The 26,573-nt window shown below is 40.3% G+C and overlaps 4 protein-coding genes across 5 annotated transcripts; all 4 read left to right on the plus strand.

The window, feature by feature from the left end:
* Positions 1 to 1,209: 1,209 nt before the first annotated feature.
* LOC306969280 (deoxyhypusine synthase-like) lies at positions 1,210 to 6,340 on the plus strand. Its single transcript, XM_079564891.1, has 9 exons — positions 1,210 to 1,412; positions 2,959 to 3,120; positions 3,304 to 3,425; positions 3,527 to 3,623; positions 3,694 to 3,780; positions 5,099 to 5,204; positions 5,282 to 5,385; positions 5,904 to 6,029; positions 6,120 to 6,340. Exons 1-9 carry the CDS (start codon positions 1,221 to 1,223, stop codon positions 6,207 to 6,209), a joined length of 1,086 nt encoding a protein of 361 aa, XP_079421017.1. The 5' UTR covers positions 1,210 to 1,220; the 3' UTR covers positions 6,210 to 6,340.
* A 661-nt stretch (positions 6,341 to 7,001) lies between these two features.
* LOC306969278 (deoxyhypusine synthase-like) lies at positions 7,002 to 12,599 on the plus strand. 2 transcript variants are annotated; one of them, XM_079564889.1, is made up of 12 exons: positions 7,039 to 7,090; positions 7,184 to 7,245; positions 7,326 to 7,468; positions 7,792 to 7,988; positions 8,104 to 8,268; positions 9,298 to 9,419; positions 9,784 to 9,880; positions 9,953 to 10,039; positions 10,137 to 10,242; positions 10,932 to 11,035; positions 11,738 to 11,863; positions 12,416 to 12,599. In XM_079564889.1, exons 4-12 carry the CDS (start codon positions 7,797 to 7,799, stop codon positions 12,497 to 12,499), a joined length of 1,083 nt encoding a protein of 360 aa, XP_079421015.1. In that variant the 5' UTR covers positions 7,039 to 7,090; positions 7,184 to 7,245; positions 7,326 to 7,468; positions 7,792 to 7,796; the 3' UTR covers positions 12,500 to 12,599. The 2 variants fall into 2 exon arrangements, with proteins under 2 accessions (XP_079421014.1, XP_079421015.1); XM_079564888.1 differs by having other exon boundaries at positions 7,002 to 7,090; positions 7,184 to 7,468.
* A 1,101-nt stretch (positions 12,600 to 13,700) lies between these two features.
* fbxw9 (F-box and WD repeat domain containing 9) lies at positions 13,701 to 16,279 on the plus strand. Its single transcript, XM_079565049.1, has 7 exons — positions 13,701 to 13,786; positions 13,862 to 14,012; positions 14,107 to 15,043; positions 15,128 to 15,276; positions 15,413 to 15,616; positions 15,690 to 15,755; positions 15,838 to 16,279. Exons 1-7 carry the CDS (start codon positions 13,719 to 13,721, stop codon positions 15,910 to 15,912), a joined length of 1,650 nt encoding a protein of 549 aa, XP_079421175.1. The 5' UTR covers positions 13,701 to 13,718; the 3' UTR covers positions 15,913 to 16,279.
* A 1,137-nt stretch (positions 16,280 to 17,416) lies between these two features.
* Positions 17,417 to 21,280, plus strand: LOC306969069 (deoxyhypusine synthase-like). The gene is made up of 10 exons (XM_079564673.1): positions 17,417 to 17,561; positions 17,746 to 17,942; positions 19,273 to 19,428; positions 19,515 to 19,636; positions 19,718 to 19,814; positions 19,901 to 19,987; positions 20,070 to 20,175; positions 20,272 to 20,375; positions 20,456 to 20,581; positions 21,095 to 21,280. Exons 2-10 carry the CDS (start codon positions 17,748 to 17,750, stop codon positions 21,188 to 21,190), a joined length of 1,089 nt encoding a protein of 362 aa, XP_079420799.1. The 5' UTR covers positions 17,417 to 17,561; positions 17,746 to 17,747; the 3' UTR covers positions 21,191 to 21,280.
* The last annotated feature ends 5,293 nt before the right edge of the window (positions 21,281 to 26,573 follow it).

Here is a 26,573-nt window from a genome sequence, read left to right on the forward strand (position 1 = left end):
GTGCAACATAAAACATATAACCCAGAATTTAGATGAAAATAAGCTGTGAAAACTCAACTATATAAACTATAAGGGCATGCCTTAAGAAGACTAAAATAAAAAGTAACATAAACAACTGTGCACTGATAATCCACTATACCATTGGAAATTTACCTGTGATTCCCTTATTTACTGCTCTTATCTAATTAGGGAATGCAGTTTGACTGTAATAGTATTTCACCTGATGTGCATGCCACAAAAAATTACAGGATACAGAATTTTATAGACTCTAATAAACTGGTCAGTCCTTCCCTTATGCAGTGAGACAGGACAGTGTTGAACTTGATTTTCCCCACCTCCTGCTGAACTCACAGTGACTGTTTTCTGGGACAATAGGTTGGGTTTCAGATGTTTCATAATACATGTTAATGCCTGGCCTGCAGAGTGATGGAGCCAGCCTAGACATAGGAATGAAAACATCTGATCTAATCTGTATTTCAATTCATCTTTCACAGTATTTTACTTTCATATTTTACACATACTGCATCTCGACTTATAGTGACTCTATAGTGAAGTTGCACACTGATTTTTTTTTTTAAAGAATGACCTTCCTTTCAAAGCCAATCACCTCTTATGAATGGACAGGAGTGAGATCTGTCCCTGGTCAGATTTCTTAATTATTTGCTCAGTTCGGAGTATTATTTTTCATTATATATATATATGTTTTTAAGAGTTATTCTGCTTGAAATGGTCTTACTATTAATGTACAATGGATCAGACTACGTTACTGTACAGCTCCAGTAATATTTGATCACTTTAAATCATTGGTTCAGGCTGGACTCATCAAATTCTCGGGTTTGTCTCGGTGTCACCTCACACTGATCGCAAACTCAGAATAAGCAGAAAAAGAGAAAAGGCAGCTGGGCTTGAGTTCTGCATATTCTGCTCATTAACTATTTAAAACGGAGCTTGACCAGGTCTCCTGCTCTCTGCTCTGTGGGGAACTGACAGAGAAACATCCTTGGGACAGACCGCGTGGGACTGCAGCTCACTGTACAGCGCCTGTCAGCAAAGTGCCAGGTAATATTTCCGTCACATTATAGACTGTACTGCAATGTGCTGTGTTTGGAGTTAATGTGTAACGAAAGAAGTCTTGGCATTTTATATTGCACTGGTATTGACTGAAGAGGATTTTTGGAATGAAGTGAAATGCGCTTTTTTCTTCAAATGTTTCAGACAAAATGGCCCGTCATGATCATCCGCTGGTGGGGGATCTGTACCGTGAGTGTGCGCCGGTCCCAGAGGACACCCCTCAGATCAAAGGCTATGACTTTAACCTGGGAGTGGACCACAAAGCCCTGCTCCAGTCCTACTTCACCACCGGCTTCCAGGCCACACACTTCGGCCTCGCTGTCAATGAGATCAAAAACATGGTGAGACGGAAAATGTAGTGGCTGTTGTAAGTGCAGAAGTGCTAGATGTATAATCCTTCTGAACAGCAGTGCAACGTGTCTGGGCAGTCGAGTTACGCTGACATTTACTTTTGGTCTTTCTTTCCAAAAAGCACAGGGGGTACCTGGGCACAGAACGCTGATTGTTGGCATGTGGTGCATGAGATTGCTCTTTGTTTCTTGGCAATCAGCTTCATAATAACAGAAAACAGGCCGATTATGTGCCCCTTTTAAAGTTTAAAGTGCCTATGACTTATTTAGAAGGATAACATCAGTTGCAAGTTCATCAATTATCATTTTATTTCAGTGAAGCAACAGTTTTAATGAAGAAATGTTGGGCAGAATTTTTTTTTTTTTTCTAAGCAGCTGACAGGAAGTGACATAGATAAAGGTATAGCGTCCCATAGCAGTGATTCATTTCCCATTGACTTAACATGGTCAGCACTCCAACAGTTTACCATTGTTTGCTTTCAACTATGTCACTTCCTGTCGGTGTCCAATAATTAGTGAAACTATAAACATGACAAAAATGGCAAAACTAAAGAAAGCTGGGTACAGTCTTTAGCAAAATCTTAAATATAATGGTGTTAACTACGTTTTAGCAAAAAACTTTAGGCCCCTGCCCCTCTGTAGCTCTGTGAACCGCCCTGTTTTGGAAACATTTTAGAGATATTTAATAAATGGTGTTAAAGGAGTTCCATCTCTTGAACATTCAGAAATTTTGGAGTCAGACTGAAATTTTGTATGACCTTAATTTGTGCTACCTCGCAGTGGTTCGGCCTGACATGAGAAGTAGAAGTAGTAGCACCAGAATTAGTGCAGGAACCTACCTCACCTCCACATGGTGCACTATGGACACCATTCCGTTTGTGGATGGCAATGTGGGCTGTAGGAACGGGTGATTCCTAAAGTGCACCTGCCTGAAAATGGTGCGGAAATGTTGATCTCTTACCCTAATCCTACAGTAGGCCACTTGGTCATAAATGGGGTATTACTCCCATCTTTCTGATCTACTCGCCTAGAAGCTTGTATCTGTCTTACTACCAGGCTTCTCTGGCAAACCACAGCCTGCTGGAGTCAACCATTGTCCCCGGAGGGAAATTTGTCCTCTGCATTTGACCCACCGTTCGATACCACTGTGGCAACCTGTTAGGAACAGTGGGCGACTGCAGCGCCTAGGAACACATCTCCAGATATCGAGCCAGGCTAATGGTCAGAATAACCTGGCTGAAGGATTCACCTAATGTGCATGTTTTTCCAAAAACAAACAGGGCTTAAAAGGAGTTTATCAGCAAAACAATCCTTATAAACCAAGCCAAACAAACATTTGGAAAAAATAAAATAATCGTCTAATCTCAAAATCGTAAACAAGGCTTTATAGCATTAATTAAAATAGAATATAGAGGGAAGATCATCACTGTTTGTTGTGACGTTTTACAATATTAATATTATGTGAAAAAGTGATGTAGGTCGGTCGAGACAGAGGTTCAACAAAAAGGAGGTTACAGATGAACAAATCTCTCTCCAGATAAAGAAGCAACAGGAGCCTGTGAGCGAGAATGGACGAGTGAAAGAAGACCCCACGACCTGCCCCTGTCTGAGGAGCTGCACCATCTTCCTGAGCTACACCTCCAACCTGATCAGCAGCGGCCTCAGGGAGACCATCCGCTACCTCGTGCAACACCAAATGGTACAGCTGACCTTAATATGGTGCACGGGCACCTTTTCTGTTTTCATTTTACAATTGACTTTTCTATGGCAATTTAATTAATCAGTGATGGTTCAAATTCAAGTAAGAAAGAAAACAATTTGAACCAGATGTCTGCATAAACTGATCCAATTTAAGGCTAAAGATGTTTACTCTTTCTTTTAGGTGGACGTTCTTGTGACCACAGCGGGTGGAATAGAGGAAGACCTTATCAAATGTCTGGGTCCGGTTTACCTCGGAGATTTCAGAACATCCGGCAAAGAGCTTTACCAGAAAGGCCTGAACAGGTTGACTGCATTGACAGGGCATGTGCAGAAAGGGGCCATTTGTTCCCCAGCTGCCTTTCTGTTACATTTACATTAAGTCTGCGGTGTTGCTTTATTGACAGGACTGGGAACACCCTGATGCCTGACAATAACTATGAGAGGTTTGAGAAATGGATCATGCCTGTCCTTAATCAGATGTTTTTGGAGCAGGAAAAACTGGTATGTCATGCCCAACCTATAGCTGTCGTATACTGTATAAAGCGCATAAGTAACATGGTGTTTGTTCCAGGGTGTACACTGGACACCCTCTAAGATGATAAATCGTCTTGGAAAAGAGGTCAACAATCCAGAGTCAGTGTGTTACTGGGCCTACAAGGTGAATGACTCCTGTCTACCATGCCATGAACTGTAATCAATTATTGTGAAAATGTAAAGACAAGATCATGTAGATTATTATGTAGTCACAGTACTGGTTTGCATGAAAAAGGTAGTTAATGAGCCCCATGACTGCAAAGAGCAGAGAGTCATTTATCAATTCATCATTAATACTATCATCAATACAGGCTTCTTTGTCTAGTTTGTATTTATTACATGTGCTGTGGGCTGAGGGCCCAAGAGATCGCTGCTGCGTCACTGTGCGCTAGTCAGAGGGTCAGAGTATCCAAAAACTACACCTGGAATGTGCAGGTGCCGTAGTGGTCCTTAGTGGTCTCCTGCAACTCGTCAAATTGCTATATAAATTAATGCTGATTTGTTTATTAAGTTTGTTGCTTTAACGAGAATAGTCCAACTGAGATCTGAGTCCCACTCAGATGATGTTTTTAAGGTCCTGGCCTCAGATGCTATCTATACATGCATATAGTGGTTGGGGAAACTGGAGCACTCAGAGCACACACAGGCATGGGGGAGAACGTGTAACCTCCACGCAGAAAGGCTCTTCCCGGAGCAGAAATCAAACCTGGGCCCTCCTTTCTTACTATAAGTAAGGCGAGAATTGCTGCTCCACTGGCAAGCCGCACCATTTTGCATATGGCGCATTATGCTAGAATAGCCTTGTTCAGGGTACAAGGCTCGTACAAGGATTAAGGTATAGGATTAAAGTATTTACTCTGATGTTATTATGTTGAACCCTGCTTTTGTGAATGGCACGGTGGCGCAGTGGTTAGTGCTTGTGCTCCACAGCTATAAGGTTTGAACACCTGGGCCTGGGTGGGGCCTGTGTAGAGTTTGCATGTTCTCCACATGTCTGTGTAGTTTTCTCTGACTACTAAAAACATGTACAATACTTCAGGGTGACTGGGAGTGTGTTTGAGAGTGTGAGTGGGGGACAACAGATGGAAATTAGCCCAAGGCTACAATCCAGTGTGGAGTGCTTACATGCATGAGTGTAACACATGTGTGTTCATGTGTAACATGAGCTGTTCCAACCAAAAAAAACAATAAATAAATAAAGCTCTGTTACTAACAACAATGATTGAGAATAATAACTTAACTGGATCTGCAAACACTCAGGCCAACATTGTATTCTGCAATAGACTTAACCACTAGAGCACCATCGGCTGCACTTTATATTTTATTTTTATGTATTATTGTTGCACAATGGTTGAGTTTTTACCTGTAGAAAATTGTATTTTAATATGAACCTGATACACAATAATATAGAAATTAACATTTAATGAATGTTTGTGTATCAGAATAACATCCCTGTGTTTAGCCCTGCTTTGACGGATGGGGCACTTGGAGACATGTTTTTTCTGTTCTCCAGAAAGAACCCAGGCCTTAATTTGGACATAATCCAAGGTATTTTTTGTCTAACTGTCTTTTTAAGACATCTATTGCTGTATCAGGTGAGTACTAATCATATTCTTTCATTACAGATATGACCAAACTTAACAACCTCACACTAGCTGCCAGAAGCACAGGCATCATTGCTCTCGGAGGAGGAGTCGCCAAACACCACATATTAAATGCTAATTCGTGGGTAAATATCCAACTACATACATGCAGCGATGTGATGATTTTTGGGTTTCACTGAGCTACACACTATTAAAGGCCCTGTGCCTATTTTTTGTGTACAAACAGTTACAAACAGCAGGTTATACTTAACTTTTACTTGTGGTGCAAACTCATTCCTAGCTTTTAACACATTTCTAACATCCCAATTGTTCACATCGATGACTTTAAAAGCACATTTCACAACTTTCAAGGAGCATTACAGTCACAGTAATACAGTCCTAAAACAATTAGCCCGCCAGTTCATTGTCTCTGAAGTTTTTTTCCCCTGCATAAAGCTACTTTCACAAAATCAGGTACGGGGCCTCTGAGCATTTGGAAAGCCCTTTTATATTATTACCCTTGTAATAACCCTTGGCATAGTATGATGAATAAAGTATTTACCAATGTGTTTCAGATGCGTTTCAAATGCTTAATATGGTATGCATCATGAATTGGTAACACTTTGTGGTGTTACCAATTTATGGTAAATGTTTGTTGCTGCAGAGAAACGGAGCCGACTATGCCGTCTATGTGAACACAGCGCACGAGTTTGACGGGTGTGACTCTGGAGCAGCGCCTGATGAGGCCGTGTCGTGGGGCAAAATCAGCACCCACGCTAAACCAGTCAAGGTAGTATGTTTTCTTCAACAATGAACAGACTGCATTTCATTGTTTTATATGAAACAAATCTTTCTGCACTTGCTTTCTGTCTCATTATAGGTGTTTGCTGATGCCACCCTCGTGTTCCCCCTGTTAGTTGCAGAGACATTTGCAGTTCAGGACAAAACCACAGCTCAGGTTATTACTTAAGGATCAAGGTAGTATTTGGACCAATTTGATTAAGGCGAACTTGTAATAGCTTGATGACTGTGAGGCTCAGAGCATTTCCAAAACAGTGAAAGACATTTTGTGGTGACTTGAATTGACATTTATCTATGACCAGCAACATTAGTCAGGTGACAATAATATAGTGTGAGTAAAATAAAACTTCTTATATAAATGTAATGTCTGGAGAATGCATTTTTTAAATTTTCTTTTCCTTCAAAAAGCCAGCTAAAATGTGAGTATTGAGCACAGTATTGTTGAGCACAGATGCAGCATGAGTGTGCTGGAGCATTAGTGCAAAGTAATGAAAAATCAAGGCAAAGCAATCCTGTCCTGATGCGCAGCGCAGCAACCAGCAAAGCAAAACTGTCGAGCAATAGAGCTGCTCTAAGCATCTGAATTATGGCGTTAGCTTAAGCAGCAGTCTGGCATAGCTCCAAGAGGGGGGCTGCTCTACTACAGGGGGCTCTGCAGTGAAGAGGGGAAACATTGGCTCAGACTTTACTACTGCACTTTCATAAAGGCTTAATCCAACCATGACAAGAGTGTTCTGGATGGTGTTTTTCACACAATAAAAACAGTCTTCACTGTGAATATAAGCGTCGCACCAGCGGACAGTTTGTAAATACAAATGAATAATGTTGCACTTGAATTATTCAATTACTATAATGCATCGAGGGTGAATTAGAGTGTGGTGTACTGCTGTGTTCTGTTGGTATTTACTTGTATGTGGGCAACAATCCGTGTGCATATTGGTCCAGCCCCTCAAAGCAGTCTTGTCTCTGGGACAGTGCTAGATCCTCCCCCAGTGGGCAGTACTGCCTGCATCAACGGCCGACCCACTTTCTCAATGCCTGCCCTCATAGGTACAGTATATTTGTAAATAATCTTGCATGTGTTGACTGTCCTATATTAAATAGAAGTAGTTCAAAATTACTGCATTCTGTTTTACTGTGCAGTGCACGGTGCATCACTCTGCAGAGGATTAAGTCATCAGTCAGGGATGCCCAGTTCTTCTTCAGTGTGTGAGAAAATACGGCATGTCTCTTTATCATTTCATTTCAACTCATGTAGTCCCTCTCTATCTACCTGTCAAAACAGGCTAAAGGCAGAGGGTTGGACTAGTTGTATGCATTGGACTCATTAACTATTAAACGTAGCTTGGTAAGAGTGGATCCGCTGGGACCTGACAGAACACCGAGAGGAAGGAAACTTCACACATCATCTGTCAGCAAAGTGTGCAGGTAATATTACTGTCTTCTTTGTCTCTAAGGCTGCAGTAGATATGTGCAATGTGATGCTGAACTAAACAGAAGTTTGTGTGAATTTTAAAGAGGGTTTGAAGAGTGTAGTGGAGCTATTGGATAACTGCTAGACTCACTGTCACTTAATGCCGCTTGTCGTCAGTAGTAAGTTCGAAAGGTGACCCTTTATAAGTCAACGTAATGTAATCAGAGTCAAATACAGCGGAGAATCCCTTGGGTGTGAATGCACACTAGCCTTCTATTGATATGCACTCTTTGCTGCATGTGTAAATGAAGTCTAATTAACAATACAAATGTTTCAGACAAAATGGCCCATCATGATCATCCACTGGTGGGGGTTCTGTACCGTGAGTGTGCGCCGGTCCCAGAGGACACCCCTCAGATCAAAGGCTATGACTTTAACCTGGGAGTGGACCACAAAGCCCTGCTCCAGTCCTTCTTCACCACAGGTTTCCAGGCCACACACTTTGGCCTCGCTGTCAATGAGATCAAAAACATGGTGAGATGTTTCACAGTGGTTTTGTCTTCAGTGCTTGGACCAGTGCTGTATTTTCAATTCTTTGACAGTGTGCACCTATTTCACTTAAATCTCACATGCAAACTGCTGTACATAGATAAAGAAGCGGCAAGAGCCTTTGAAGAAAGAGAATGGAAGAGTCAAAGAAGACCCCACGACCTGCCCCTGTCTGAGGAGCTGCACCATCTTCCTGAGCTACACCTCCAACCTGATCAGCAGTGGCCTCAGGGAGACCATACGCTACCTCGCACAGCACCAAATGGTACTCTCTGTAACAAGAGCAGCTTGATTACGTTTTTTTGAAAGTAGTATGTATTACTTCTTAATGAGTGTGTTTACATGCGCTAGAGTAACCTGGTTATTAGGCATATTATGGTTATGACTATATTCTGGATATGACACGCAGGACACGCACATCCCTGTTTACATGAGCAACTACAGTATCCTGGATATTTAGGCCTCAGAGAGGGGCTGAGCTAATGACAAATATGGTAAGGAGCTAAATACTTTAGCAATGTTGCTAACACATGGCTTTTTCGGACATTTCTCGAGCACAGTGACAAGAATAATCCAAGGTAGCACACAGTGGAGTTCTTCCCCAGCTTCAGCGACAGACGTGAGAATTGAATTGAAATAAAATTGGTTTGATCCAAGAGAAGCGCTGACTTCCACCAGAGATAACATGGAGCAAAAAGGTTTTTGTTTTTTAAGGTTACTTCACTATTTTGTTAACTTTTAGAAGATACAACATTTTAAAACCCCAGATACAAGATAAAGCGGCTGTTGAAAAGTTTTTGCTCTATCTGTTTCAAAAGTTCGCACATGCTCAGTACGTCAGCAATGGTGAAAAATACTATACCATGTAAACACAGCATCCTGGAGAATATCCTGGTTTCTAATAACCTGGATAATAGCTTATCCAGGAAACTGAAACCAGGATTCTGTGTTTACGTTTATAATAGATCCATGGTTTACATGGACCAGACAAAACCAGGAAACGTGAAATCCCCATTAATGACCTGGATACTCGAGTGCATGTAAACACACTAAATGCCAGTATTGCTGATCCTGCTATAATGATATATATAACTTATATCTAAGCATGAAGTTTCTGCCTCTACTGTTGACATTCTTTATCTCAGTAGGACTGCTGATATTCATCATATAACAATGACTGCCAAAGTAAAGTTTTCTCATGCCAACAGGTTTCTGAATTAACAATGTGGATGTGGTAGGTTTGGGTCTTACCTTGGGTGCCACATGCATTTGCCTCTTTAATCTCTTGGTATAGGTGGATGTCCTTGTGACCACAGCGGGAGGAATAGAGGAAGATTTCATCAAATGCCTGGGTCCAGTTTACCTGGGAGATTTCAAAATGTCCGGCAAAGATCTGTACAAAAAAGGCCTGAACAGGTCAGAACAGTTGCATAGGTTGTATACTATTATTTTGTTATGCAGTGATTACCCACGCAGGCCCAACACCTTTTGTTAAGAGTTGGAAAATGTAAGAAAACCAAAAACAAATTTGTGTGTTCAAGTGTTCAATGTTTTTGACCCTTTAAAGCTACTAACTCCACCACCTTTCTCAAACAGCCTGCATTTTAGGACTAATAAAATATTTGCAGACTTAATAGTTTAATGTTGTAGTAATTATAAGACTTAAAGAATACTTCTATAAATCACTGTGTGTGCTTAGGCCCAAGTAGCCTGTGAATAATGGAAAATGATTTGATTTCTATTTGGCTCACCCGTAACTTGTCATTTTTCTTTGTCACAGGACAGGCAACACCTTGATGCTTGACGATAACTATAAAGCATTTGATAAGTGGATCATGCCAATTCTAGACCAGATGCTAACAGAACAAAACACTCAAGTGGGTAAACTATATTTTTAGCACCATAAAAAGAATGCAAACTACTTTGACACTGTGCGCTCTCTTAAATAGGGCGTTAACTGGACCCCCTCTAAAATGATTCACCGCTTTGGCAAAGAAATCAACAACCCTGAATCTGTATACTATTGGGCCTACATGGTATATACATTTGCGACGAAATGTGCCCTCATAAATTCACCTTAAAGACAGCGGCCTCTTGTGGCACAAAGGTGTAACGGTGTTGTTTGTGCTCTAGAATAACATCCCAGTGTTCTGTCCTGCGCTGACAGACGGGGCTATAGGAGACATGCTCTACCTGTTTTCAAGAGAGAAACCAGGCCTCCGTCTCGACATCATTGGAGGTAATTATTAGGTCATTTTAATCAATACCAATCAATCCCAAACAGTTGTAAGGCTCTGTTGTGTAAACTGCTCCAACGCATTAAAATAAATTATCTTTTAATATTTGATTTTCTTGATCTTTAGTGTGCACTTCACATAAAGATGTGGGCTTGTCTGGGGAGAACCAAATATTCTTAGATTCAAACAAAATGTTTGATTTTACTTATTGATAAACAATTAAAAAGATATTTGCAAATGGCATTTTTTGTTCTCATCTACACAATTTATTGTGAAATGACCTTCCAATCTATTCAGTTTAAGATGTCTGACCCTCACCACCTTTTTAATATGAAAAAAGAAGTGTACACTTGCTTACAACTTATCCGCTCTTCCACCTACTTTAGGGCAAGGATCCACTCACCCATTCACACTCGCATTCACACACCAGTGTACTCAGACACTGGAGGCAAGGTGGGTTAAGTGTCTTGCCCAAGGACACAACTACCGTGTGCACCTTCAAGAGGCGGGATTTGAACCCCCAACCTTCCTGTCATGAGACGCCCCGTCATATTCTATGCAATATGAATGTGACATTCTTTGCAAAAAAAAAAGTTTAGTGTTGCCTTTATACAATAATAAAGTAGCTTACCTCTGTTTTCAAACTTGCTAAAACATTTTTTTTTATGAGCTACATTGTATTCTGTTTTAGACATGACAAGCCTCCTGGACCTGGTCAAAGCCTGCAACAATTCAGGAATGATCGCTCTTGGAGGGGGAGTAGCTAAACACCATGTCTTGAATGCTAATTCGTGGGTAAGGTTGGTCTAAATGATGGCATTTGCTATTTTAGAAAGTGCATTTGTATTTTGACTTGAGCTAAAATATGGCTATAATGTGCATAAGTTATAATAAAGTTATGATTATGATTTAAATTCATAATAAATATTGTCAAAATTGGTCTATACTCTCTGTTAGTCCAACCAAATGTTAGTTTGAGGCCAACTCACATCAGAGTATTGATACTTCAGACGTATTATTACTCTATTACTGTGGTTCACAAACTTTCCTACCAAGTACCAACTCATAAGATATTCAACCTTCGAAGTAGGACCAGGCCTAGTTCAAGATCAAATCAGGAATAAATTGGGTCTAAAAGCGACCTAAATTATGTCTAAACTGGGTGTAAACCATGGCTAAACTAGAAAAACACCTCACTTAAATGCATTACTAAAGCAGAAATAAAAGTGTTCCTAATTAAATAAATACAGGTCTTGAGTTCCACCTGAAGAAACCCAAGTACCACCAATAGTACACAAACCACAGTTGTGAATTACTGCTTTAATTAAACTAAAACGTACTGTGTTCTGGAACTGAGAAGTGCACTGTCTTCTATCATTTCCCATCTCGGCAATTACGCTACTGCTACTTTTTTCTGAATAATAATTTTTTAAAAATCGGCAAGAAAAGCGCATAAGTAGAGCGTAACACTTTATCACCAATTGTGTTTTCTTGTAGAGAGATGGAGCGGACTATGCCGTCTATGTGAACACAGCGCAAGAGTTTGACGGCTGTGATTCAGGGGCAGCACCTGAGGAGGCCGTGTCCTGGGGCAAAATCAGCCAACATGCTACACCAGTCAAGGTATCTACAGAGAGATACAGTACTGTGCAAAGTTTTCACAGAGTGAACAATGATTGATATGATTGTTACCACCAATAATCTTTTAGACTAACCATACCCAAAGTCCCCATATTCATCTGAAATTCTAACAGGGCCTCCAATAATTCTTCCTGCACCCCAGGAAGAATAGTCTTTACTTAGGTAAAGACTAATGGGGATCCATTAATAAACGATAAACAATGAACAATAATAATTCAAATGGATTTGTCATTGTTTTATAGCTAAAATGTCCTAAAAGGCAACAGCAATTACTGCAGGTAAATACTTGTGTAAACAAGTAGAAAACTTTAGCAAATAAATGTATTTTTCCTTTCAAAATATTTTTTTCCCTCAGTGTACTTGTGTAGACAAGCTTTGGGGGCCTCACTGTAGTGCCTTTGAGGCCCCCCAGGAGCCCCCAGACCACACTTTGGGAACCACTGTTTTAGACAATTTTACACAGTATTGGAGAGCCCCATTAATAAGCTATTGTTGTATTTGTACTTACAAGGCTTGTCCTTATGAAACTTTCAGGTTTGTGGGGATGCAACGATGATCTTTCCATTGTTAGTGGCAGAGACATTTGCAGCTCAGGACATGCTGAAGACCACCCAATGAATGAAGCCCTGCTCATATCTCAAAGAGAATGTAATGTAATGTAAAAACAAAACAAAAACTGTAACCTGCAGGAATGCACATTTATTATTGGAAATACATATTTTTTGTGGTATGTGTGGTTGTATAATTATTGGCATTATTTGTTTTGCTTAATTAGGCTATGTCAAACACCAACAGTGAGCGTAAGCAGAGTTCTGTCCCTGTAATATAAAGAGTGTGTAAATGTACACATCTGATGAGCTGCAAGGTTGTCACTAGATGTGCAGGATAGTTTGCATACAAATACATGAGTATTTTTCACAGAAACACTGTGCTGAAAACAGTGCCAAATGGAATATGTTTGATTAAGCCGTAAAACCATTCGCAACATGATCTTACAGACATTCTCAGTGAAGGGACTGAAAAAATGTTTAGAAACATACTCTAGGTTTTCCATTTATTCCATACTTTCAGCTCTTGAGAAGGACATCAGTTCAAGAACACACATAGCAAGAAATGGCTGGGTTTAAATTCAAATTCAAATTTAAATATCCCTTTACTGGTGAAATATAACAGCATATATAGAGTAATTTGTAGGATTATTTTTTGGATTACTGTCTGTATTACTGTACAGTGCAGTTAAAAACCTATGTGCAAAATTCAAATATACAGACAAATGTATGCAAGCAAAAGAATGGACATCATGCATTCCTACCCCCCACAAAAAAACAACACACACGCACGAAAGAAAAAGCAAGCGGAAAACAACAGAACAGAAATATAAGTTGTCTTATCTGTCGAAAAAACGCTCCCTACACAGCGATGACGTCAGTCGCTCATAGCGGAAGTGCAATGTTGTTTGTAGTTTTTCAGCAAGTCAGCTTTGAATGATAGCTGGTGCTTGTGTTTTTAAGTGTTTTTATTCGTTTTTGTTTACTGTGGTGCACTATTCGTTGGAGTACTGGTGTAGTATGACCTTTTTTTTATTAGCAATTAGCATTTAAGAGCTATACTTAGCTTATCCGTGTTGATTTGTTTGCAAAACTGCTCTGTTTTGTATCATAAGAAGAAATGCTGTCATTGCAAGCAAACGTTTTATAGCCTAGCTTTGTGAAGGACAAGTGCATGTTTTTTTTTCTTATTGCTAAAAGTCCAGGAAATAACGAAAAGCATCTCTGAGCGGTCTGAATCTGACGACGAGGCGAGCGAAAAGCTCCACTGCCTTGCACATCTTTATGAAATGGAAGATGAAAAGGATTGCAATCAACTACATGAAGCGGGTAATGTGAACACAAAAACACTGACTGGGTAAGACATTTTGCTAATTTTAACTCACAAAGTTACACTATGCAGTAAACCAGTATTGTTTCATGTGACATATAGGCCTTTGCCTGATGGTCATCCTTCAACAAATGCCAGTCCCCCTTCTTCTTCTGCTGCTGAGACTACTGGTTTGTTGTCATTGCCATGGGAAATGGTATCTCACATCGCCTCTCACCTGCCTGCTCAGTGTGTCATTACCGTCTTGCCTAAGGTTTATTCTTTTCCTACAGTCCCCTTTCCAGCCAAGTTAGTGTATTTAAATGTATAATTATAATAATAGTTGTATCATTGTATGTTTTTTCCAGGTGTGTCATGCCTTGAGTAATGTCGGCAAAGACAATACAGCATGGCAGATCCGTGCACGCAGACTCACAGGCTCGCGGGTCAACTTTCCTGTTGGGCCAAAGGATGATTTTGACTGGCCTACAGCTTGTCTGGAGATGGAGCAGCTTATAGCTCATTGGACAGATCAAGCACATCTACTGGCCAGACAAAATCAAGAACAAGTGGATGAAGGAGAAAGGGAGGCCGAAGAAGCAGGTCCGGCTGTGGCTGCTGAGCGGCAAGAAGATGGGGAAGTTCATGAGGTGGAGGGGTTCGGTGTGGCAGCGCAAGAAGTGGCGTATGATGTGGATGAAGGCCTGGAAGTAGCTCTGGAGGGTGACAATGGAGACATGCCTGGCAACCAACCAGACGAGGAGGCGGCCGCTTTAGTGAATAAAGGAAGAAATGAGGGACAAGAAGAAGGTTTAAATCCTCTGGAAAGCATAGATCCAAGACTTGTAGGAAATGAAAGACCTCTTGAAAGGGAGATTGAACCTGCTAGGAGTCCCAGCCCATCGCCAGCTTTAGAGTGCGTCACTTTACCATCAGACCACATCGCCCACATTAACTCTGTCCTGCTTGTTGGTGGTGAGGGGAAGTTCTGTGCTACAGGGTCCAGAGACTGGAATGTTAAATTGTGGGATTTGGAGGCTGGGCCGTCTGGAGCACTTTTGCACACTTTGGGAGGACAGGGTAATTTCAGTTCTCATAAAGGATGGGTGTGGTGTCTTGCCTCTCAGGGGCCCTTACTGGCTTCTGGGGGTTTTGACAGTACAGTGCGACTATGGGACCTCCCGTCAGGTGGGGCAGAGAGGGGAACGATTAAAACAGGAGCTGCTGTGCTTTGTCTGTTCCATCAGCCTAATATGTTGTTGGCTGGGACATTCGATAGAAAGGTCACCATGTATGATCCGAGAGGTGAGTCAGAAATTCAGTTGGAGAAATTGTATAGATATCCTGTATTTTTAAGACTGATCTTTCTGCTTGTGATTGTGCCCTTAGCGGCAGAACCTTTGGTGAAAAGTCTACGTTTACACGGCAACGCAGTTATGTGCCTTGCTGCAGATGACAAGTACATCATCTCTGGAAGTAAAGACTGCACAGTGGCCATTTATGACTGCAGAGCTGGAAAAGGCTTAAAGAAAATTCGGGTAGATGAAATGCTTATACACTATTTGTATAACAGGTGTTATATGAAATAATTGGACACATTGTTTTAAACATTTACCACATTAGAAAGTGTAGTTAAGGTTATGAGACAATTGCTATTCAACCTTTTTTCTACAGCTAAAATCTTATCTGCTGTCCATGAGCTACAGCGGCAGTGAGGTTTGGGCTGGAGACAGCCGAGGCATGCTCCATTCCTTTTCCATGCAATCTGGAGCTTTAAAAGCTTTATCCCAATTTGATGTGGGACACACTGCCATGGTCACTGGCATTCATCGGTCACCTGGAAGCCTTTACACCTGCTCCTCTGACAAGACTGTGAAGGTGATCACTGGATGTATTGCCAGATTATTTTCTCGCCTGTTTTCTAATGCTCATTTTAATGTATTTACTGCAGGTTCATATTCCATGTTCACCACCAAGAACACTGTGCACACTGCAACACCAAGTTGGAGTAAATGGGGTTAGTAAATTTATATTTGCAACCAAAACAACATTTCAAACAGAGATGTTTATTGTTATTTTTGTTTGTTTTTTCTGATTAGTTGAGTATGGAGGCTGGAGTGCTCGCTGTAGCCTCAGGAGAAACATATTTCGAAGTCTGGCGGCCCAGAAAATGACAGGAATTGCCAATGTAAATTTTAGACTATATAGACTATAAATATATTAAGAGTTGGGAATGATGTATGTACTGGGATGTCAAGATTTTAACAAAATTAGGGTTTCTTCTTAATTTATTTTTCTTTGTTTCAAAACATTTGAGTAATGACAACAGCACTTGAATACTGTTTAACACAATGATGATGCATACAGTGTATAGGGCAAAACCTTCTGTGATGGCAATTGTTGTTATTTTATGGTAAGGCATGGAATAAAAATAATTTGCCTGTGAAATCATTATTGTGCATATGATTAAACCTTTTCCATACAAATAACATTGTATAATGTATAAATGATACAGTTTTAGTGACTACTACAATACATTACCTTTGTACATCACACATTACAACCTTATTATGGTATGACATACAAATCAAGCTGACTTATAAAACTACAAAAATACAAAATGATGAGTGAAGCGAGTGGAGACTGCTACAGCAGCACACAGGACTTCTTGTCTTTGAATGGATTTGATGACGTGTTTATTCCAGTCAACAGAGGATCACTGCGCTTGTGTTCCTGGCAGTACTGGACCAGGTCAGCAGCTGTCAGTGAGATCTAAATGTGAGAAGAATTTTGAATAAGAAATAGTTATATAATTTAGACTCATAACCAAAATGCTGATGAACAGATAGATAATTTTCCTCTTACCTTGAGTCTCTCCATTTCCGCTTCAATCCTGAGTTGGTGGATCAGCTTTTGAGCCTGAACAACTGAATTATTGCTGCAAGCCTTGGCAGACATGGTCTTGATTTCTTCTAATACATGAAGCAATGAAGGGCTGTGTTATTCCATCCAAAGCGTTGACTGGGGTTGGTTATGTTTCTGAACCTCCCTTTTAACCTGTGCACTCTTTTTGTTCACCGTTGGGACAGTTTCAAAGACACTATGATAGAAAAGGTCATATGACAGTTCTGAGAAGGTCAACAACATCACAGATCACTTTAGAGCCACCATAGAGTACGGTACAAAGGGATGAAGTTATATCTACAGTCATAAAAACAGTTGAAAGCCAAAACAATGAAGAGCCACTTTAATAGGGAGACTTTGGTGCTAATTAGGTATAAATATCAGTGCTTTCCTTGTACCTTGTGAGGGGGAGGTTTGCAACTCTCTATTTAACTTATTCTTAGTTTTGTTGTAAGCACCTTTAGGAATATTACATGGATTATTATTTTTGAACATGTTTATGTTGAAAAAACGCAGTATAATAATTTTTACAGTATTATTTTTTATTATTATTATTAGGTGGAGTAGGCTACGGTTGGTACGGGTACGCATGACAAAAATGTTTTTATTTTATTTTATTAATTTATTTTTAATTTATTTATTTTTAACTATTGAAATGACAAAAAAAGGTTGGTCCCGTTGGAAAGATTGTTTTTTAGTCTATTTATTCAGGTTCAACCATAGATTTCAACGCAGATGGCACTAACTCCCTGATTAAACTCTTCAAGTTCCGTAGAAGAAGAAGCATTTCCGCCAGTGGGAGGGCTGAGCAACATGCTGCCGTTAACAGTAGTGTTTACATCTGTAACGTGTAGTTTCTTTCAGTGAGAGTCCAGTATCTATCTTCACTGCCCTGCTGCGGACATCCATTCGAGGACAGGTGCGCCTTTTATGCATACATTATGTGTCTCGACCAAGTTTGCTGGCAGTTTTCTGACAGCTCGCTAACCGGGTTGACCAGACGAGCTAGATTTGTGGCAACATGGGTTATTGGTGTGGTCTCAACATGAATGCAATGCTTAACTGCTGTGGAGAAGTCTGACTGAGATCTTTTTGTTGTGAAGAGATGTCAGATCACGCTCCCTCTGTGGCCATGGAGGCTGTTCTCAAGCCCAGCTGTGAACTTCCAGAGGACATGCTGAAAATCAGAGGATATGATTTTAATCAGGGAGTGGACCTCCAGGCTCTGCTCAAGTCATACTTAACTACTGGATTTCAGGCAAGCAGCCTCGGTTTGGCCATTCAGGAGATCAACAATATGGTGAGAAAAATGCCACAGTGGATGAATGCTTCTCCACTTTTACAAAAATGTCAACATACTGGTCCTTGGACGATCTTTAGAGCTGCACAACAAGTCTGTCCCTAAACTAAAAACAGTTAATTGTTGTGTATGCTGCTACTACTGTTGTGTATGCTGCTACTACTGTTGTATCCTAGACTGCATGATTCCAATACTGCACTCTTTAGTGCCATATACACTATCGCTCAAAAGTTTGGGGTCTCTTAAAATGTCTGTATTTTTGAAAGAAAAGCCCTGCTTTTTTCAATGAGGATAACATTAAAGGAGCAGGCCACCGTTTTTACATACTGTGATAAATTCTTACCTGAGCTTAGACGAGTTGGTGCGTACCTGTCTGGTCTTTGTGCCCGTGGAAGAGCGTGGTAGCTACCAACTTCACTCCCATTTGGAGCTATAGGAATAACACTGGGAGAGGCCAAATGTTAACAACATCTTTGGTCTTGCTTGACTTAGGGCATGCACAAAGATGAGAGAGGTATGTATCAACTCATCTAAGCTCAGGTAAGAACATGCCTCTGTATGTAAAAACAGTGGCCTGTTCCTTTTAAATTAATCAGAAATACAGTCTAGACATTGTTAACGGTATACAGGAGGATTTTCCCGAATTTTAGGAAAGAACCGCCCTCTACTCTTTAAAAACGCTCTGCCTGCCTCCGAGGAGGAAGAATCTCCCAAAAACACTCTGGTCTTGTTTCTCTCTTCTGAAGCCTTTCTCTTCTTCTCATACACTTCGAAGACACTTTTTCTCTTGCGACCCTCTGCCATTTTCAAACCACTCGGTGCGTTCTGCGAGCAGCAATGAATGGCTAACAGCATAACTCACATAGGCCTGAAAGTGCGCATGCGAAGAAATTAACAAGGGGCGAGCACGCACGACGGCCTTACGTAGGCATATCACCAGAATGATTGACAATTAGGAGCACCAATCGTCTTGATGATCCACCCGGAAATAGAACATCCTCCGCTATCCCTTTAAGGTTGTGAATGCCTATTCTAGCTGGAAACAGGTGATTTTTAATGGAATAAATTATAATAAATAAATATTAATAATTATTAATAAATAGGTGTGCAGAGGGGTATTTCTTGCAACCATCACTCCAGTGTTCTATTGGTACATTGTGTTAGCTAATCGTGTCCGAGGGTAATTGATGATTAGAAAACCCTTGAGCAATTGCTGACAACTGTTGTGCTGATTAGAGAAACTATAAAACTGCCCTGGTTTTGAGTGGTAGTGTATATTTTAAATAAGATTTGAACTTGATTTTGTGTCCTGTTTCTTACTATATTACAGATAGAGAAGCGTCTGGAACCAACAGAAGCAAAGGAGGCTAATGAGTCTGATCCAAGTTCTAACAAGCCAGGATGCACTATATTCCTGGGATACACATCCAACCTTATTAGCTCTGGAGTTAGGGAGAGCATCCGCTACCTTGCAGAACATAAAATGGTCAATAGTCAATAATACTGTCATTTGTTCCTTTATTAATAATGTGTATTTGGTGTATTTGTGATTGGCTTTATTCCCTGTGCTAGGTTGATGTTATCGTGACAACAGCTGGAGGTATCGAGGAGGACCTCATAAAGTGCTTGGCTCACACATATCTGGGAGAATTCAGTATGTCTGGGAAAGAACTTCGTCAGAGAGGAATTAATCGGTGAGTTGCAGTGTAAATTTCATGTAATGTTAATGTAAGATTTGTATATCTCAGTTGTTCTGTGCCTTTTACTATATTTAGGATAGGAAATCTATTGGTCCCAAATGATAACTACTGCAAATTTGAAGACTGGCTCGTTCCCATCCTCGATCAAATGTTATTGGAACAAAACACTGAGGTGAGTGCATATAATAACAAGTTAATACACACATAGAACTATACTTTATACCAGTTGTATCGTTATAATGTATTATTTAACTTCAGGGCACCCACTGGACTCCCTCAAAGATGATCCATCGTCTTGGAAAGGAGATCAATAATCCCGACTCTGTTTATTACTGGGCATATAAGGTGATTTGGCATCAGCAGTGTGAATGTGTACATTTTACTGTTGCAGTAAAGTCTTTATTGAGTAATACTTATTCTTCATCAGAATGACATTCCCGTGTTCAGTCCAGCTCTGACAGACGGTTCTCTGGGGGACATGATATACTTTCACTCTTTCAAAAACCCTGGCCTCGTGCTGGATATAGTGGAAGGTAAAGTGCATTACCTTTTATGCAAAGAAAGTGGTGATTTTTGGTGAACTTGAGATTATTGAATCATGCCTTTTTAATTGAAGTGTGCTTTTGCAGATATCCGCAGAATGAATAGTCAGGCTGTATTTGCTAAAAAAACAGGAATGATCATTCTCGGAGGTGGACTGGTCAAGCATCATATAGCCAACGCTAACCTAATGGTAACTCTGCTGTTTATTTCTAAGGTTTTCAGTGTTTGTTTTTACATTATTGATTTTTCTGTTTTGTGACTCTTGTGCAGAGAAATGGAGCGGACTTCTCTGTGTTTGTGAACACGGGACAGGAGTTTGATGGTTCGGACTCTGGAGCCAGACCCGATGAGGCTGTGTCTTGGGGCAAGATAAGAATGGATGCAAAACCTGTGAAGGTGACATTTGCTCAAGTGAATGGAAATAGAGTAATTGTTGAGCTTTTACTGTAGTTCTCAAACTTTAGCCCAGGGATTCATAGAAGTCCCAGAGCCATGTGTTGAAGGAATTGGAATTAACTTATAATTTTAATAGCAAATGTGTTATTGTATTTTCACTTAACACTTAAAATTAGCCATGGAAACATAGCCTGGCCTAAATTTGTTTTCACACTTGTTTGAAACTCATGCATTCATCGTGATAACACTGATCAGTTGTGGAGGGCATTCTGGGGTCCTTGGGATTGCTTTTGTTCAGTAAGGGGTCCCTGTCCCAAAAAGTTTGAAAACCCCTGGTGTAATATACACTCTGATAATACATACTTTTGTGGTGCACATTTTTGGCCTCAAGGTGGCAGTGTTTGAACAGTATTTGAAAAGTATCCTGTGTCCAGAGACATATAAAGCTGAATTAGTTCAACACTTAAGCTTAGCTATCTCAAATTAATATGTGTAATGTTTTATTTTCGACAGGTGTATGCAGACGCCTCTTTGGTGTTTCCTTTGATTGTTGCCCAGACGTTTGCGTTACAAGCTGACAGACTGACCGCTGGCAAGAAGACAGAATGATACAACAATTACTTGGTCAGAAACACACAGTGCACAGCATTTATTTCTCTGTATTTAAAACATAAGCATTGTTTATGTCTATATTGCTTGGTTTCATATTGTATTCTTTTGTGTTGTTTAATTCTAATGGGCAAAATGTCAAGACTGGATTTTGGCATGACATTATAGGGAGGTTTTTTCTTTAAAGTCGTACTGGGGTAATACCCTTCATCTTAGAACGTGACTCATCCTAGACCCTGGAAACGACTAGTGCAGATTTTTTATACCTCTGCATGCTGCATCATGTACCAAAGAGCATCATAGCCGTAATCCAATAATAATGGTACGTTTGCAAGGATTTTTTTTCATTCTCTTGTGAATGCATCCAAGCAGTAGCAACACAAAACATTTACCGGGTTGACTTGGTTTTAATGTTGAGCAAATGTTTTTTTCCCCCCTGTTTTTAAACTTTGACATAAACCTAAGTGAAAATGTATAATTTACCTTTAATACTATGGAGACAAATGTGACAAAGCATTCTCAGCAAAGGTGGCGCCCTCTCCTCCTCTCCTGCTTCATGCAATAAACACAATGTACTGCTATAAATATTGACAATCGTGATTAAAACAAATTCCATCACTATATTTCCGTCTTTTGCTGTGAAAAGTACACAAAAACATTAATCTTTGGGTGTCTTCAAGAATTGAGTTTTTCAGTAACATCTGGAAAACCCTTGAGGGGTCCTTTGACCATAACTAGAAGGTTTTACTTCAGTGAAAGTCAAAGTGATTGGGCATCTGTTGTCACACTTAAGCAATCGGGACCATTTTATGCTCGGAAATAGGAAATTGTAACTTGGATGAGGTCAAATTTCTTTGTACCTCAGCAGGGCGTTGGTGTGCTCGAACAGGCATAGAAAGACATTAATGTGTACCACTGTTTGATGTTCATTCTTTAGAATATTTAGTTTGTTTAGTTCTCATATTTTTCAGTAAAAGTAGACGGTCCAAAGAGTGACCGTGAGGTGAGGATGCGCTTTGGTCTCACACAGAGCCGACAGTGTTTCCCCCTCCCACCCCCCCTTTCACTATTTTGGAACAATCAGTACTTTGTGTGATGTGCCGAGCCGCTGCAGTCATAATGACAATTATCCTTTTTCCTTGGGCGAGATGGGCAGTTTTTACTGTGAGAACCGAGAGCCAGCCAGGCGGACGGGGCGCGCTGATCTGCTCCACAGCTGCAGGGTGGAGTGGACCTGTGGGTACATTGGACACAAGCAATAATTTCAAGGTTGCACGTTTGCATAATACGTAACATTTATTGTGGCCTGTTTAAGTGACTGTGTGGGTGGGGATATTACCTTGCCTGAACAAGTCTTTAACCTATTTTATGTTTGTATTTTATCAACAATTTAAGATGTCTTCATTTTATGATGAGTCATTAGCACACATACACTAAAGCCCCCAGGCCTTTCTGTTTTTAATGTGTTCTCCCTGTGACTGGACGGGTTTTCTTTGGATACCTATGAACCCAAACACGCACAATTGTCGTAATCCTCCTGACATAAAACTAGCACCTTCGGTCGGCCACTGCTCCCTCCATGCTTTTAGTTCACAATAGCTTTAATACCGAGAGATACAGTGACGATCATACGTGCATTGCGCTTATCACCATTCTGTTTGCCTGTTTGGTTGCTATAGGAACTCCCGGCTTTTGAATCTATTGGCCAAATACCTGATGAGGTAGTGGCAGCCAGGTGAGAGAGTCCAACTGCGTGGGTGTTAGAAAAAAGAAAAAGAGACAGGAAGTGTGCTGAGCGGGACAGAAAATGAACAGATACAGGGGCATAAACATGACAGTGGAGTGAAGGAATTGCGGGTATTTACTTTCTGCTCTTTACGTCGTACCTGTTGGGGTTTTTTTTTCAATTTTTTTTTCCTTTTCTTGGGTTCCCTGCTGCTTTCCAGAAACAGGAAGTGCGCTGAACGTACTTGTGACGCAACCGGCCGATGCTGATGACGGTTGGCCATGCTGTCACCATAGCAACCGAGAGGCGTGGGGACAAACATTCGGATTGCAGCCCTTATCGTAGCCGGTATCTTGGTGCGTGATTATGTTTTCTGCATTGATAACCGGTCGCTATAGAGCTGATCGATCACATGAAAAATCTATTTGAAAGTGAGCTGCATCGATTTGTATTCATACCATACCAAAACCTGTGAAATGTAGTTTGCACATTGCTTTTTAGGCCTAAATTTAAATTGTTCAATACACAAATGGTTAAAAACACAAGTAATGAGCAGTCTTCATGGTTTTTGTTGTCTAGCTCTTTAACCAATAAGTTGTGGGACTTTTCCTTGGACTAAAAATAGACTTAACTAATAGTTGAATGAAGGGTAATGAATAACAAGTTACCCATACACACATTAGCCATCTCTCATATAAATCATTATGCTCCACTGATAAAAGAGAAACTAAGCTGTGTTTACTCTCTTTGGATTTCCTGTTCTTACCTCACGTAACACAAACCCACATGCACATGCAAGAACAATACAATTCTAAGTGTTTGCTTTGGTGCATATTGATTGTGGCTGTAACTAAAACACAAGGAGACACAGGCATAAAAATACTTACTTAATAGCTTCTTTATTGAAGTTATGCATTTTTACAGGAATCAAACACTTTATTTCCAATTCACTTTGTTTACATGTTTACAAGTTCAAAATAGCTGCACATGTATGAACAAACACATTTGATTGGCATTTTTTTCTACCAAAACATGTTAAAAGACCATTGACATATTTTGCTATTACAAATATAAATATAACTTATTTTATTACTGTTTTATTTAGTATAATGACAATTTTTCTATGTTATGCTTTATATTTATTTCAATAGAAAGTTTTCAAAGGACTTCATCTAATTTTTTAATACATTTGATGTAACACACTAAAATGACTGCCATACACAATATGAAGAAAAAATAAAGAAGACTTTCTATGAAAAAATTATCACCACAGAAAACATGAAAGTGACACCTCATCATTCGCCACACCTCAACAATACAGCCATTGTACATGTCGGGCTACATACAGTATAAAGTTATCACAGCGGTCTTAAATAGATATGAGACCAGTCCCCTGTTCCTGCTGAACTGAGCCAGCCGACGTCACACACTGATTATCAGCACAGCAGGCACAGGAGACCGGCCCAGCCAGGGACACACACACACCCACATACACAGACAAAGAGAGGGTTCTGGATGTATTTACAGCCCTCTTTGTTAGTATGGTGAACTCTGATACGGAAAATGTTCAAATTAGGACTTTTGTACTTGCCCTTCTATACTATGACTATAACTGAGAGCGAGGAATAGTTCTGCAGTCATTGTGTATGGTCTGAACACTGTCTAATGTATTATTTTATTGTAAAGTATAGACTTATTTTTAGCATCAGAAGTGATCAGTTTTTAGTAAAGACATAATTAGTACACTATTCGAACACACAGTATGTTGCCATTGCGACCCGGGCAGCTGCGGACACAAATGACGACATATCGCTCACTCGTAGCCTTTCCACGCCATAATGAGCGCGATGACATTTAGCAGACACTGGTCGCACGCCTTCAGCTAATTCAGCCCATTACTGGCTCTCACGAGAAACTGCGATCCAACGGTCTACCTGCTGCACTCGCATGGCGCCCTGCTGGCCAATGGGAGCCATCTTTGAACCTCCCTGCAGGCTGTTCACCTCCTGATGTTATACTGGAGCTACGAGTGACAAAACCTCTGTGGAAATATGACAACATTCATTCGTGTGCAACATTTTTTATTTATTTTTTAGCAGAGAATGGCACATTTGTATGTTGTACAATCACATCTTAAGGCTCCGTTGTTGAGGCATGTTCCCTATTAATCCATTTTCTTTAAATATGTCTGTTGTTTATACTATAGGATTGTCAGTTTTTTATTGTCCTATTGTCCTATTGTAAAGTGGTACTTAAAATTATCAGTACCTACAATCATTCTTTCTCCTATCCCATATGAAAAGGAAAAATGTTAAGCTAGAAACTATGCGCAATTCAGGGAGCTTACAAAAAACAAATACAAATACTATTTCTTGTTCAGTAAAATCTGAGATGAGAAATAAAAGATCCTCCCTACAGCATTATTGTTCAAGGTTTGGAACAATTCTCTACTATATTGGCCCCTGCGCCTATTCTTTTATGCATTGCGTCCGCCCCGTGACCTTTACTGCCCCCCTGTAGACTGCAGCCCTGTGGCGGCAGAACTTAACCACTGTGAACATGGCCCACACTCAACTGTTCACATGTGAGCTAAGTCCTGCGGCCGCACAGCCAGCTCCGGAGCAGGTAGATGCCAACGGGGATTAATATTCTGTTTGACTTTCAGAAAATATGGGTTTGTTAATGAGTGTTTTTAGTGTAGAGGCTGAACTTTTCCTGTCATCCATTGGAAATCCCTGGCAATGTGATTTAATTGTGGAGTGTCAAAAATCACTCTGCCAGGAATTCCCCTGGCCGACAGAATTATATACACACTAGTTTGTAAATTGCACCTAATGCTGCCTGTTTGTATCCTATAGTTACATTCACTCGACTGTGCTTTTGTCATTGGTAGGTCAAAGCGTTCTCATCATTGTGTGTATGTGTATACTCTACTGTATGTGTGCCCTTGTCCACTCCCAGACTTCCTGTGGCCTCTTATAAAAATAGCTTTTCAATGACAGAATGGAGAATTAGGTTAGAAGGAAATGACCAGTCAAGTGGCACTCCCTTCAAAGACACTCTCCTGCCTCTGCCCCTCAATATGTGCCCCCTGTGTGGAGTGCACTGGGCTGCGTTTCCTCCGCTGCGAAGCCAATGAAAAAGAAAAACTGAATTTTAATGTAGGGTGTGATGACGCTAATGGGAGAAAATGTCCATAGTCAAACCAAGTGCCATGTTGCCACCTCATTGGCCTTTGTATTTTCAGCATTGAGCATTCAGCCATAAGTATGAGTCAGTGGGACACTTTTGGGGAAATCCAGGGTGTATTTTAAGTTTTTTGGCCTACTGGTCTAGTACTGTCATTGAGGTCACTGTCTGAATGTTCCAACAAAAGGAGGTCAATGAAATACTGAATATAAAAACGTCTGCGAGCACAGATCCAACACTGAGATCTGCTTTTCCTTTCTGGTGCAACGGTTTCTAGAAACTATAGATTTGTTTTTTTATTTAATACTTGAATAATATTTATATATGTAATAATTTAGGCTTACAAGGTTGAGCGGCTTGCTAAGATTCCAAGTATTGGTTTTCAAAATCAATCAAATTCACTTTATTTATCCATTATGAGCATAATTCCTATAGCAAGTGCCAGTACGGACCCAATGAATATAATAC

Source organism: Gobius niger, assembly GCF_951799975.1.
Source record: "Gobius niger genome assembly, chromosome: 10".
In the NCBI taxonomy this organism is placed as follows: domain Eukaryota; kingdom Metazoa; phylum Chordata; class Actinopteri; order Gobiiformes; family Gobiidae; genus Gobius; species Gobius niger.